Below are 11,346 nucleotides of genomic sequence, written 5' to 3' on the forward strand. Positions count from 1 at the left end.
CGAAATCGTATTTAAAATTTGTTCACTAAATTCAAGTTTTCAATACAACATAAATAAATGACAGATCAGGGGGCGTTGCCAACAGGACACCTTCTATCGGTCCAATATTTTTAATACTCTAACCTGTCACAATTTCGATTATAATTTAGTTGTTTGAAAAGTTTTGTCCACAAGTATCTTATATGCGATGAAAATATTTCGAGGAGAGATATAGCTCGAAATGTAGAAAAGAAAAAATTCTATTCTAATAAAAAGATCGATCCATATGAGTGTTTAGGGAGAAGTTACGATACATGCCACAGCGATGAAGTTCGTTGGAAAATTTCTGGGACAAAGGAAAATACCGTGATGGTATAGTATAAGCATTGGGCGCATAGTATCCATATTCCGAGTTACATGTACGATACATAGTATTTTGGTCCGTTTCCACGCCGTAACCCTTAAAATTGTCTGCAATCAATGTAATTATTTTTGCATTTAAAAGTATGGCGTTGGTCTTTATCTTTTATAGCGCGTGTACTTACAAGGACATTTGATACCCTCCCGTGTATGCAATTGCTCGTAGAGTTTCGCCGTTTGTACAATTGGCTTTCGTTTTAAAAATTTAATATATTCAATCTCCGGACTGAAGGTCTCGAACGATACGCAAATATCATCACACATTTTAGACGATTATTGGTATTGTATTTAGGTTCGCTAGGTCGAGAAAAACATAAAAATTATGTTTTTGAAAAATTTGAAATTTACTCTCGTTACAGTGGCCTTTTTTTAATTTCGGAAAATTGAAGTCGTACTAAAGAGATACGTCAAAATCGAAGGTAACCGAGTTACCATAGCTGCAATTGTTTATAACAAATCTTTATTATGATTGCTTGTCGGGATTTAATGTCAAATATGACATGCGCCCTAGCCTCTTAAAGATTCATTTGAGAATTTTTCTTTATATTAGTTCGGAGGAAACGAAATTTCGTTCTCTCTCTAGATAAAGAGAAAGACAGCGAAGTAGGAAAAATTATTTCTATTGCCAGACTGTAGCTTGAATATACTTCAGTGCAATGGCAAGGATGTGATTATAAACTTCTAAACTGAATTATTTTCAATTCGTTTGTCTTGAGAAGGAAGCAACTGCCAATTTTTGCCTATTCTACAATGAGCAATTTATTGAATTTTGCAAATTTTTTATTATGCGTTTTAATGTTAAGTGGAAAACTCGAGCCCGGTGCGGCCGTGAAGCGAGGACCTCATCATCCACGCAGCGAGCAATCGAAAACTCGTAAATTGGATCAACATTTAACACACGAGGAGCAGTAAGTGTATGCGTGTATGTATGTATAATTGTGTTGGCAAGTTTCTTGTGCATCTATTGACTAGCGCCATTGAGGACGACTTAAAAGATATGGGCATCAATGCGAATATTGAAGATATGTCCGAGGAAGAACTAACATTTTATTACTTCAAGGTTGGTCTCTAGTCATTTTCGTTTACCAGTTATTCCTTTAAGCAACAATTTTGATTTTTAGATACACGATAGTGACAATAACAATGCCTTGGACGGTTTAGAAATGCTGCAGGCTGCCGTGCATCAAGATCAGAAATTTAAGAAATTAGATCGCGATAATTATATAAAAAATGCGAGTGACGAACTTAATCATATTATAGGTAAGAAGCTTTTTATCACTGCATATTTATTGCAAAACTTTTAATTCTTTAACCGAATTGCAGAAGTCATTGACGAGTTTCTATTAATTGCTGACGCTAATAAGGATGGATTGCTTCATTATCCGGAATATGTTAAGGCTATAACTGAAAATTAAAGACTTTTTCTTGTTTAGATGAATAATAGTTTTTTGATCACTCAACATTTTTTTAAACCCAAACAAAGATGCAAATAATTTATACATTGTTAAGAGTGAAATTTATATATTATATCAATTCATTCCAATTCGAACTCAATACAATCCCAATTATTTCAGAGCTGATATCAATTGAAATTTAATTCTTTTTCACATTTAATGAAATATGATAACCAAGTAAAGAGAAATGTAACAATATATGCTTTCTATTAAGACAAACGCGAATTTCACTAGCAAAGAGACCTATCACATCTGTTAACAAAAGTCTGCTAACGCCTTAATAGAGCGCTGTTAAAATTAAGATATAGCTAAATTTGAAAGCCTCATGAATCTCTATGAAAATACCTTTCAAACAAACTAAACAAATTCAAATTCTGCCTGTGGGAACTATTTTTAACAATTTTTTGAAATTTGGCATGTGTCCCGAAAAAAGGGGTATGAAGGAACACCCAAATTTGAGAGCGCTGCAGGTAGGTGCAGTACAGTCGTTAGGAGCAGCACAGTCGATAAGTGCCGCGCTGTAGTTAGGTGCAGCGCAGTCACTAGCGACCGTGTTGTTCTCTGCTGTTAGATTGCCTATAGACCGCAGGTTTTAAGATATTGCGATTAAATTTGGTGTACTGACATGTTTTGGGCCAAGAAGGAACGATATTGAATATGATAAGGATCGGACTAGTGCTTTCGCCGCCTCCCATGTAAGGACTTATATCATATCATCAGTCATATCATATGTATGGTTGTGCACTTAGCTGAATGCAGCGCTACTCTTAGCATCTGTGCTGCTCCTAGCTGCATGTAGCGCTGCACTTAGCGAATGTGCTGCATCCAGCTGAATGCAGCAAATGTTCTGCACCTAGCTAAATTCTGCACTTAGCGAGTGTCCTGCACTTAGCGAGTGTCCTGCACTTAGCGGAATGCGGTAACAATTCAGTGCGAAATCTGAACAATTCGAATACTTCCAATTAAGACTACATTTGCGGTGACGAGTTCACGAACATTTTTTATTGTAATGAATTATGTCAACTAAGTCGGTATAAAATTTTTTGATTCCAACCAAAACTCCTTTAAATATTTCAAACCGATCTCCGGATCCGTTTAAACGTGCTCAAAATGTTAAAAAAATACAGCTGTCGCGGACGCAGTCGCAGTAGGAGTAGAAATAGCAGTACAAGAAGACACGTCTACCCCTAGATTCTCGTAGTATATGTGAATGTAGGGGAGATTTTCTAGTTTGCCCGCAGTAGAGTCTCAAAACTGGATGTTCTCCTTTACCCATTTTTCGCTAACATACCAAATTGGTTAAAAATATCTGCCATAGTCTGAATTTGAATTTGTTTAGTTTATTTGAAAGGTATTTTCATATAGGTTTACGAGATGTCCACCAAAGTATTTTACGTAGTTTAATATTGGCGGAGTAGGCTTTCAAATCCAACGATATCTTAATTTTAAATATTTAACAATGCTCTGTTAAAGCGTTTAAACAGTTTTGGTAACAGATATCAGGTAACAGATATGGTAGGTGTCTTTGCTAGTTAATTTCGAATTTATCTTCGCACCCTTCTTTCTATTTAACGTCTTATTAAGCTGCACTTTAACGCAAATTATCGCATTTGTCTGTTATAGTGCAATTTAATCCTTTATGTCCATTATACGCTGCCTGTTGAAGCAATTCGATCAAGTCATTATAACGAAGATTATTATAGCTGATGCTAATACATAAAAATGAACGGAAACTCGAAACGTAAATGAAGATCTGTTAGGACAAAGAGCGAAAGCATAACCTACCCTTCAAATTTCTTAATTCCTTCCATCAAAGCTTTCGCAGCTTTAGCGTACTCATAGGCTACATGTGGGGCTGAACAAGCCGCCTCATATAAACAATCATCGAAGCCACTTTGAGCCGCCAAGAAACCAGTAATTAGGTGAGCTTCATTTTCGTTTAGGGCAAATGAGAAGCCTGCAAAAGACGAGTCCTGTGAGAGTGCCGATCGTTACCGTTTATAATTTTAAAAAAGTTGTACCGTTGTCATTGGATCGTCCATAATTATAGCCATATCCGCCCCAGTGTCCAGCTCCTAAGAGACCGGCGGTAAATATTAAAACTTTAAGAAGCAATATCACTATAAGGTTAGTTATATTAAGGTTTAAAACCTGCAAGAGTACGAATAATTCTCGCTGACATATGCAAATATGTAGACATAATAACTAAGTATTAATCGCTAACTTGACTATTGCCCGTGGATCGATTTAATAGTTCTTTTGCCACTTGAACTACCACATGTCCAGTAGGACTCGCAATTAAGTCCTGCGCTCCTTTCAGCCATTTGAACCTATTATCGACTGCAACATCATTGGATAACTTGTTAATGGAATCGTCCTCTTGGCTGTTCATAGCAGTGCACGAACTGCATTTTATTAACAACATGTGTAATATTATAGTCAGAGACAATCTCCAGAAAGCAACATATCTGATTATCCAACGTGACATGCTGCTCTTTGTTTGCTTTCTCAACTTTGTTTCGTTTAGTAACAATCCCAATAAAACCAAATTGTATCACCACCAAGTTGAACTGAATTTGATATTGACGATCACTTGCGTTTTTATCAGAGATCTTTACATTTTTCTTAGCGAAGATCGTTCATATGTGTTTAACAGCGCTAACTAAGCTAAAAAAAAAAGAAGTCAGTTAATAGTAAACGATTGCGTGCGTGCTGTGATATTTTTTTACATAGCTGAAGCGTGAAGACAGCGCTTTTCTAACATGTCTTCAGAAGTAAGTGAATTAGTTTCCTCAATCAATTGTTATAAAATAATTTAACATTTACTTCGGAAGTGGAGTCGTTACACACTCTATCATTCCACTTTCATTTCTACCTTTTCATTTGCATTGTGAGGTCACTGACTTAAATCATACTTTCGTATGATTGCGTTGTACTTTTTTTGTCAGTAATTGACGATCCAAAATTATCCGTCAATGGTTGGTAACTATTTTACTTGATTTGCATAAAATTATTTTTGCAATTCGATAACTCATCTTTAAACGTCACTTAAACTGTCAGAGGAGAAACGCAATGTGCATGAAACGCAAAAAACGAAGCTTTTCGAATCTTGCTATTGTGTGTACTTAGGCGAACATAGGGAAATTATTCACAAGCATTGCCCCCTTTTCTGCAACTTGTGTATCTTGTCAGTCATGCTATTCTTTATTCATTATTCGTCTCGTTGATTGTGCGTCTTCTTGCGTCATCTTTCCCACTGACCATGCGCTTATCCAACCATTTGTCCTTCCGGCAATATCCTCGATTTCTTTCAAATTTTTAATCATCAGTAAAACCTTAGCTAAATACCCATCGCCTATTCCTGCATCTATACGCAAGAATATCCATCTGGCCGACCATCCACCCTCCTCTTCTATTATTCTGCGATCAACAAATGATCGATTGTTGAATCGATAAATCGACCGCCTTCCGCCCTAAATGTCCCTCTATTTCTGTACCTTTTCGTCCCTTTCACCGTCTGTTAGTTGCGAAAATGGGGAGAGGACACTGCGGCATGTCGGTCGACATGCGCAAACTTGAAAATTAAAAAACTAAACTTTTTTTTTTTTTTTTTTTAATATTTGAATTTTTTATTGTTCAACTCATTTAGTAATAATATGTAATATTAACCGTATATGTAGGTTTGCACATGCGTGTGTAAGTCTATGCATGTGGTGTTGATGTCGACAACTTATAAGTATAATGCATTTATTCCCGTAATATAACTTTTGTTAATTGCAATATTTGTAATTTTTACTCCGGATAATCTTGCGTCTTTTCTCGCTTTTATGTTTCTTAGTTTTCTTCAATAAAAATCTGTAAACGCATCTATCAATATTTATGTATTTATGTGTTGTATAATGCGCATATATACGGAATTATAATAATTTTGTTCTATAGTTGAATACCACGGTATCCCTGTGTCGTCGAGTACAATTATAACAGTGTAGTGTATATGCTTTTTGTAAGAGGTATTAATGTAAATGTATGTGTTTTGTATGTTTGTATGCAAAATGTACTTTTAAATCATGACGAAATTGAGTGTTATTTAATTAATAATTATATTCTTTTATTTTTTTGCAAGTAAACGAGAAACATTAAACAACTTTCTGTGTATGTATTTGGTTATGAAATTGTTTTATTTTTTTATTTTTTTTTTCAATATTGCATTCATTCATAGTTATGTGTTTTTTTGTTTTTTGTTTTTTGTTTTTTTTTTTTTAATTAATAATATATCAGTTCGTTATATCCGGTTGAATCCGCTCGCTAGCATGCATTGCATTGTGATTAACAAATTTTATGATTTTAACGATTATGAGTTAGATCGATATACCTGTAGGCTTTTCTATTTGACCTACGATATCTTCTTCGCTATAAATTTATCTAAATCAAACAATCAATCTCTTTAAAGTAATAAATATGCAAAAAATTTGTAAAAAAATAATGAATATGAATGAAACTCGAATTACTTAGGTGCAGACAAGTCTTTTTCTCATCTCAGCGGTTCAGAATTTTTCAAAAGCTATTTTCTCTTAGTTCGTGGGATATTTGTCTTCCGATTTGTAATCGTTTCATAAAAAATTGTTCTATGTTTCGTAACAGCGAGTATACCAAGTTTTGCATTCATGGAAGGGATTGGAAACTAACTTAAGGAAACGCGTGACCTGCATAACGAAAATTTATGTTTTTTTGTTTACGCTTTCAAAATTTTTATGGCCATTCAGAGGCGCGATAATAAAATACACACTTTGGAGAAATAAATATCTCTTTAACAGAAATTCCGGGCAGGAAAACTCGATCAGCACGATTATCAACGATTTCTGCAAACGTGACGTGGCTTTTCAACACAGCCCCATGTTCTCTAATGGGTTTGTAGATGCCTTTCAAGCAAGTTTTTAAGCTGCCAACTTAAATATGTCATTGCAATAACATTCGAAAACTAAAAACTAAGAGGTTTGTAAATATGAATGAGGAGATCAACAATAACAATTCAAAGAGGATATTAAAGTTGTCCGTAATGACGTACAGCTTTTATTATAAATGGTGAATCAAAACATACTTCAAGGTGGCTCAAGGAATGCCCTCTGAGACTATTGAAAATGATTTGTTTAGTTGCATAACTACTTTTAGCTCTATTGAGTCGCGTTGCGAGCAACAAAACAAACATTCCAGTAATTCAAGTTTATACGCTTAATTCCGACATTATTTCATCGAATCGTGTAACTCAGATATGTTATGAAAGTCACTTTTCATTAGATGAATCGTTTCTGGGTCATTTTCACAAGCGATTTAAACCTTTTTATTCACGTATGTATCTACAGATCGCGAAAAATGTCGACATATTTTGATGAAATTTGCTACAAGGGTTGATTGAGGCTCAGGTGTAAACCGTATGGGGAAATGGATTGGATTTCATTCATTTTTACGACCACTCCGTGACGTATAACCCGCTGTAAGGTATTTAACTGTCGACTTCTCTCTTTTGTAATCTTTTAAATTGTTTCAAGGACAGGTTAATTTGTTAAACGGAAGTCCGATTACAAATATTTTATACATTGTTTCCCGCGGTGCAGGAACCTTTAGCAAGAGATTTTGCGTTGATTCGGATTTCGTTTCTTTATCGGAATGCCTCATACCAAAATTTCCACTTATTATGAAATATAAAAAACCAGTTCTTAGACAATTTGAAAAGGACTTAAAAGCTTTCATAAATTTAGGGGATACGCTAAACTATTGAAATCATCTCAGGACGAATTACGACTTGAGACCGTTTCAAAGATTTTGCAGATCCTTTCGGGTTTTAACTCGTAAGAAATCGAACATTGCTAGTGCAATACGCTTATGAGATGGCTTTGTCTTTTTAAGTGTTAGTCCAAAAATTTGATAAAGATATCTGAATATACGAAGTTTCCGTCAACAATTCAATATGTATCTTAACAGAGAGGGTCTTTTGTTTTAACTTTTTACTGCAAAGAGGTTTCGAAACTTGTCGGAGCCATGGCCTGTCTGCAATGTACCTTTTCAGCGTTTAACTGTAACAATAAGCCTTTGTCTCATTTTCACGGCAAATTACTAAAAATTCGTTGTTTTTGTTCTGAATTCCCTCGCAACCATTTTGTGCTAATACTCCTTAATTTACAAAGAAAAAAAAAAAAGAACAGAAAAAAAAGTATTTACCTATAATTTGCCTAAATATGAACATGTTTGTAACAAATTGTTGATATAAATTGATATGAAAAATAACAAAGTGCTTTGAACTAAACATTTTTAACTATAAATATTTTATATAGATGTACATATATTGTGTATATGTCTGTAGAAGTGCCTACACATTTCTCTGTCCGTATTGCTTATCTGTTAATTATGTATGTAAATTATTCATAAATATTTTATAAGAATATTATCGACTCTACATGCATGCCATTGCATGCATGGACGTATATATATATATATATATGGGTGCGTTTGTGTATGTGTGACTTTGTATATATGTATATGCTTAGATTATTGTTATTGTGTGCATAAATACACAAAACATTGATTCATTAAAACATTTTACGTTAAGGTCATATTTAGTTATGTTTCATTCCCTTTCCATTTCCGTTTCCCTTACGGATTTCTTTTTCTTTTCTTTTTTTTTCTAAATACATATGTATCTTATAATTAATATAATAATTTTGTGTATCCACCCACCACAAATGTATGATGCGTACTAATTTTGTTAGTGGTATCGTCATAATGTGTATACTTTACAATGCCCGCTTATCAATTTGTTTGGTTATTCCATCAAAACACAATTTTGGATGGACATATATAATACATCCTATCGCGGTAGATTGCCCATTGAAAACATATTTATCATCATTGGAAAGTAAGAGTGTCTTAAACTCATATTTATTATGTTTGCACCAAATCCGAAATGTGCGTTAAAGGCCACGCACACGTAAGACTACTAATCTGTATGGTTCTGTGCTTCCATCCACCCGTCCCCTTCTTTATTTATCTATTTATTGATTTGTCTGGCATTGTTTTTTCTTTTTAGTGCGCTCGTCCATCTTTCCATTTGATTTCATCTAATGAATTTAATAATCGAAGGAATGGCAAAGCAATGAAGAAGTTGTCGATCGGTAATACATTTACTAAAATTATTATTATCCATCTTTCCGTACGTTTTATTCATGCTTTCATATCTTCCTAAGTATATCCATGAATCTATATGCACTTGAGTATTTCTTCATCCATTTGTCCGTTTTACGTTCCTTTCTATATTTGGCTGTCTTTCTATGTTCGCCTGTCGGTTCTGAATTCAATGCCTACCCCTTTAATCCGTTCTTCTGGCCGTCTACACATTTCGTACTCTTTCTTTCGTTCGCCTATCTAAGTGTGTAACCATTGGCCCATGCTTCACCCTCTGCTTTAAAGTCGTATCATTGAATCCATCTGTACGTATGTATATCTGTCTCGATGTACATCCATACACTATCTTCATATTTGATATACATATTTTCGAGGTGCGAAAATTGCGATGATTTGTAGAAGACGAAGAAAGAGAGAAGAATATTTACTACGATATTTGCTGCTGATGATGCTTTAGCGTCGATCCTCGGATATTTCAAATATCAAAGCATGTGGATTCTGCGTTCAAGTGAACATAAGTGGTGGTGAATAAGCAAAAGATTCGACTTAAGCCGAATGTAACACTTCCCCCCATCGCTCTTTCTCCGCTTGTCAACCGTTCCATATATATATATTGTATGCAAGTCGTGGTGACTTTTTTTTATTTTTTTAAAGTTTTTTTTAGTTTTTTTCTCAATTGAAGTGTATTGTCATTGTGTTTTTGTTTGTTTTGGTTTTTCTTCGGCTAAACCCATAAGGGAATAAAATTCATTTGTAACAAGAAAATAATGGGAAAAATTTTAACTTCTTTTTTTTTTCTCTTTAGGTTTAAATTTGGGAGATTATATATAAGTGGATATATATGTAGGTAATGTAGGTAGATAAGTGTGTAAGTATACTTTAATAACTTATATATATTTATGAGTTTGTGTGTGCCTATTTGGTTATTATTGGTGCATTTTTACATAATGATATACTCTTCGCATATATGTATATGTACACACTTGCACACAGATGATTATGCATGTGTGTGAATGTGTGTCTGTACGTTTGTGTTGCATGTGTGAGCGAGTGTGTTTTGGAAAACGTAAATTCAAATACATCCACATACACCCATATATGCGTTATATTATTTATTAATTTATTTATTCAGCTTTTTTTCATTATGAAACCAGGAAATTGTAGAGGCGCAAGTTTGAAGTGCAATAATATCAGGTATCGGTTGGTAAGGAATTAGTATCTTCAGAACATAGAATGCGCAAGTGTAGACACGCAGGCAAATATGGTTGGAAACTGAGTTATCTGGTGACAGGGAAATTATTAACAATAACAATAATGCGTTTTGAAGTTGATTAGGTGTAGTGGTCTCGCATGTAAATCATTTGAATTTCACGTCTAAATGATGTTCTATTTAAGATCCAAATCGTCCTCATCGTCAGTGATACCGCTTAACTTTTTATCGATCTTCGATTTTATTTGCGATGCCGGCGAATCGACAAAATCGGTAAAGGCTGCATTCTGTATACCCTCGTATATTTTGTACGCGTTACCACCACCCATGGTTGTTGCATTGCTACCCGGATTATAGCCGTAGGAATTATCTGATGCTACGCTCATGCTTTTCGATGATCCAAAACGATCGCTTTTATAGCTTAATGGTGTGCCGAAAATTAGCTCAGCGTCCGAACTGGCGCGATTATATTTAGTACCGCCACCGAATATTATATCCAAATCGGATTGCCCTTTCGAATCTAGGGAAGATGATAAGAAAAAAATTTCCATTAAAATTATAAATTATCGAAATATTGAAGCTTTAAGACTGCTGCATGGCTTGGCTTGGCTTGGCTTGGCTTGATGGTGAAGGTGATGATAAAGCAATGATGTGAAATCAAGTGCAAGTATTTGCAAAAATGATAAAAACTTTTTTATGATAATTAATTGATTAATGCTAATGCGAATTGCGAATTGTTCCCCAACCGAGTAATTTGCATAATATGCTGTTGTGTTTGTTTGTTTGTTTGTTTGTATGGGTTATCAAAATATCGTAACAATATTTAAAGGAGAATTCAATGATTTAATGATTTAGTTTTCTTTGTTTTACTTTTTATGAGAAATGACTTTACGTTATTGTTCGTCGTTGATGATGATTTCTGTCCAATTTGAAATTTGCAATTAAATTAAAAAGAAATCAAAAATTATTTAAATATAAAATAAGTTGTTTTCATTACGTGTTCATTTGTGCCGTTTCACTATTCTATATATGTCAACGCGATATTTGATAACATCTTAAGATTCAAAAAAAAAAAAAAAAAAAAAAAAAAAAAAAAAAAAAAAAAAA

At 34.1% G+C, this 11,346-nt stretch overlaps 4 protein-coding genes across 4 annotated transcripts in view; 1 reads left to right on the forward strand and 3 right to left on the reverse strand.

The window, feature by feature from the left end:
* Window positions 1-244: 244 nt before the first annotated feature.
* Window positions 245-700, reverse strand: LOC119635152 (UPF0691 protein C9orf116). Its single transcript, XM_038029760.1, has 2 exons — window positions 525-700; window positions 245-450 (listed from the first exon to the last, which is right to left on the reverse strand). Exons 1-2 carry the CDS (start codon window positions 661-663, stop codon window positions 245-247), a joined length of 345 nt encoding a protein of 114 aa, XP_037885688.1. The 5' UTR covers window positions 664-700.
* A 289-nt stretch (window positions 701-989) lies between these two features.
* On the forward strand, window positions 990-1,893 carry LOC119635070 (multiple coagulation factor deficiency protein 2 homolog). Its single transcript, XM_038029621.1, has 4 exons — window positions 990-1,307; window positions 1,372-1,459; window positions 1,521-1,659; window positions 1,723-1,893. The coding sequence occupies exons 1-4, from the start codon at window positions 1,150-1,152 to the stop codon at window positions 1,812-1,814; spliced, it is 477 nt and encodes a 158-aa protein (XP_037885549.1). The 5' UTR covers window positions 990-1,149; the 3' UTR covers window positions 1,815-1,893.
* A 1,461-nt stretch (window positions 1,894-3,354) lies between these two features.
* On the reverse strand, window positions 3,355-4,417 carry LOC119635050. Its single transcript, XM_038029567.1, has 4 exons — window positions 4,078-4,417; window positions 3,875-4,004; window positions 3,639-3,810; window positions 3,355-3,562 (listed from the first exon to the last, which is right to left on the reverse strand). Exons 1-4 carry the CDS (start codon window positions 4,339-4,341, stop codon window positions 3,445-3,447), a joined length of 684 nt encoding a protein of 227 aa, XP_037885495.1. The 5' UTR covers window positions 4,342-4,417; the 3' UTR covers window positions 3,355-3,444.
* Window positions 4,418-10,325: 5,908 nt separating this feature from the next.
* LOC119634556 (synapsin) overlaps window positions 10,326-11,346 on the reverse strand; it is a gene marked incomplete at its 5' end in the record, with an annotated part of 25,645 nt that continues 24,624 nt past the window's right edge. The window contains 1 exon segment of the mRNA XM_038028787.1: window positions 10,326-10,759. Within this exon segment, the coding sequence (XP_037884715.1) occupies window positions 10,416-10,759 (344 nt within the window).

Source organism: Glossina fuscipes, unplaced genomic scaffold (assembly GCF_014805625.2).
Source record: "Glossina fuscipes isolate IAEA_lab_2018 unplaced genomic scaffold, Yale_Gfus_2 3, whole genome shotgun sequence".
Classification (NCBI taxonomy): Eukaryota; Metazoa; Arthropoda; class Insecta; order Diptera; family Glossinidae; genus Glossina; species Glossina fuscipes.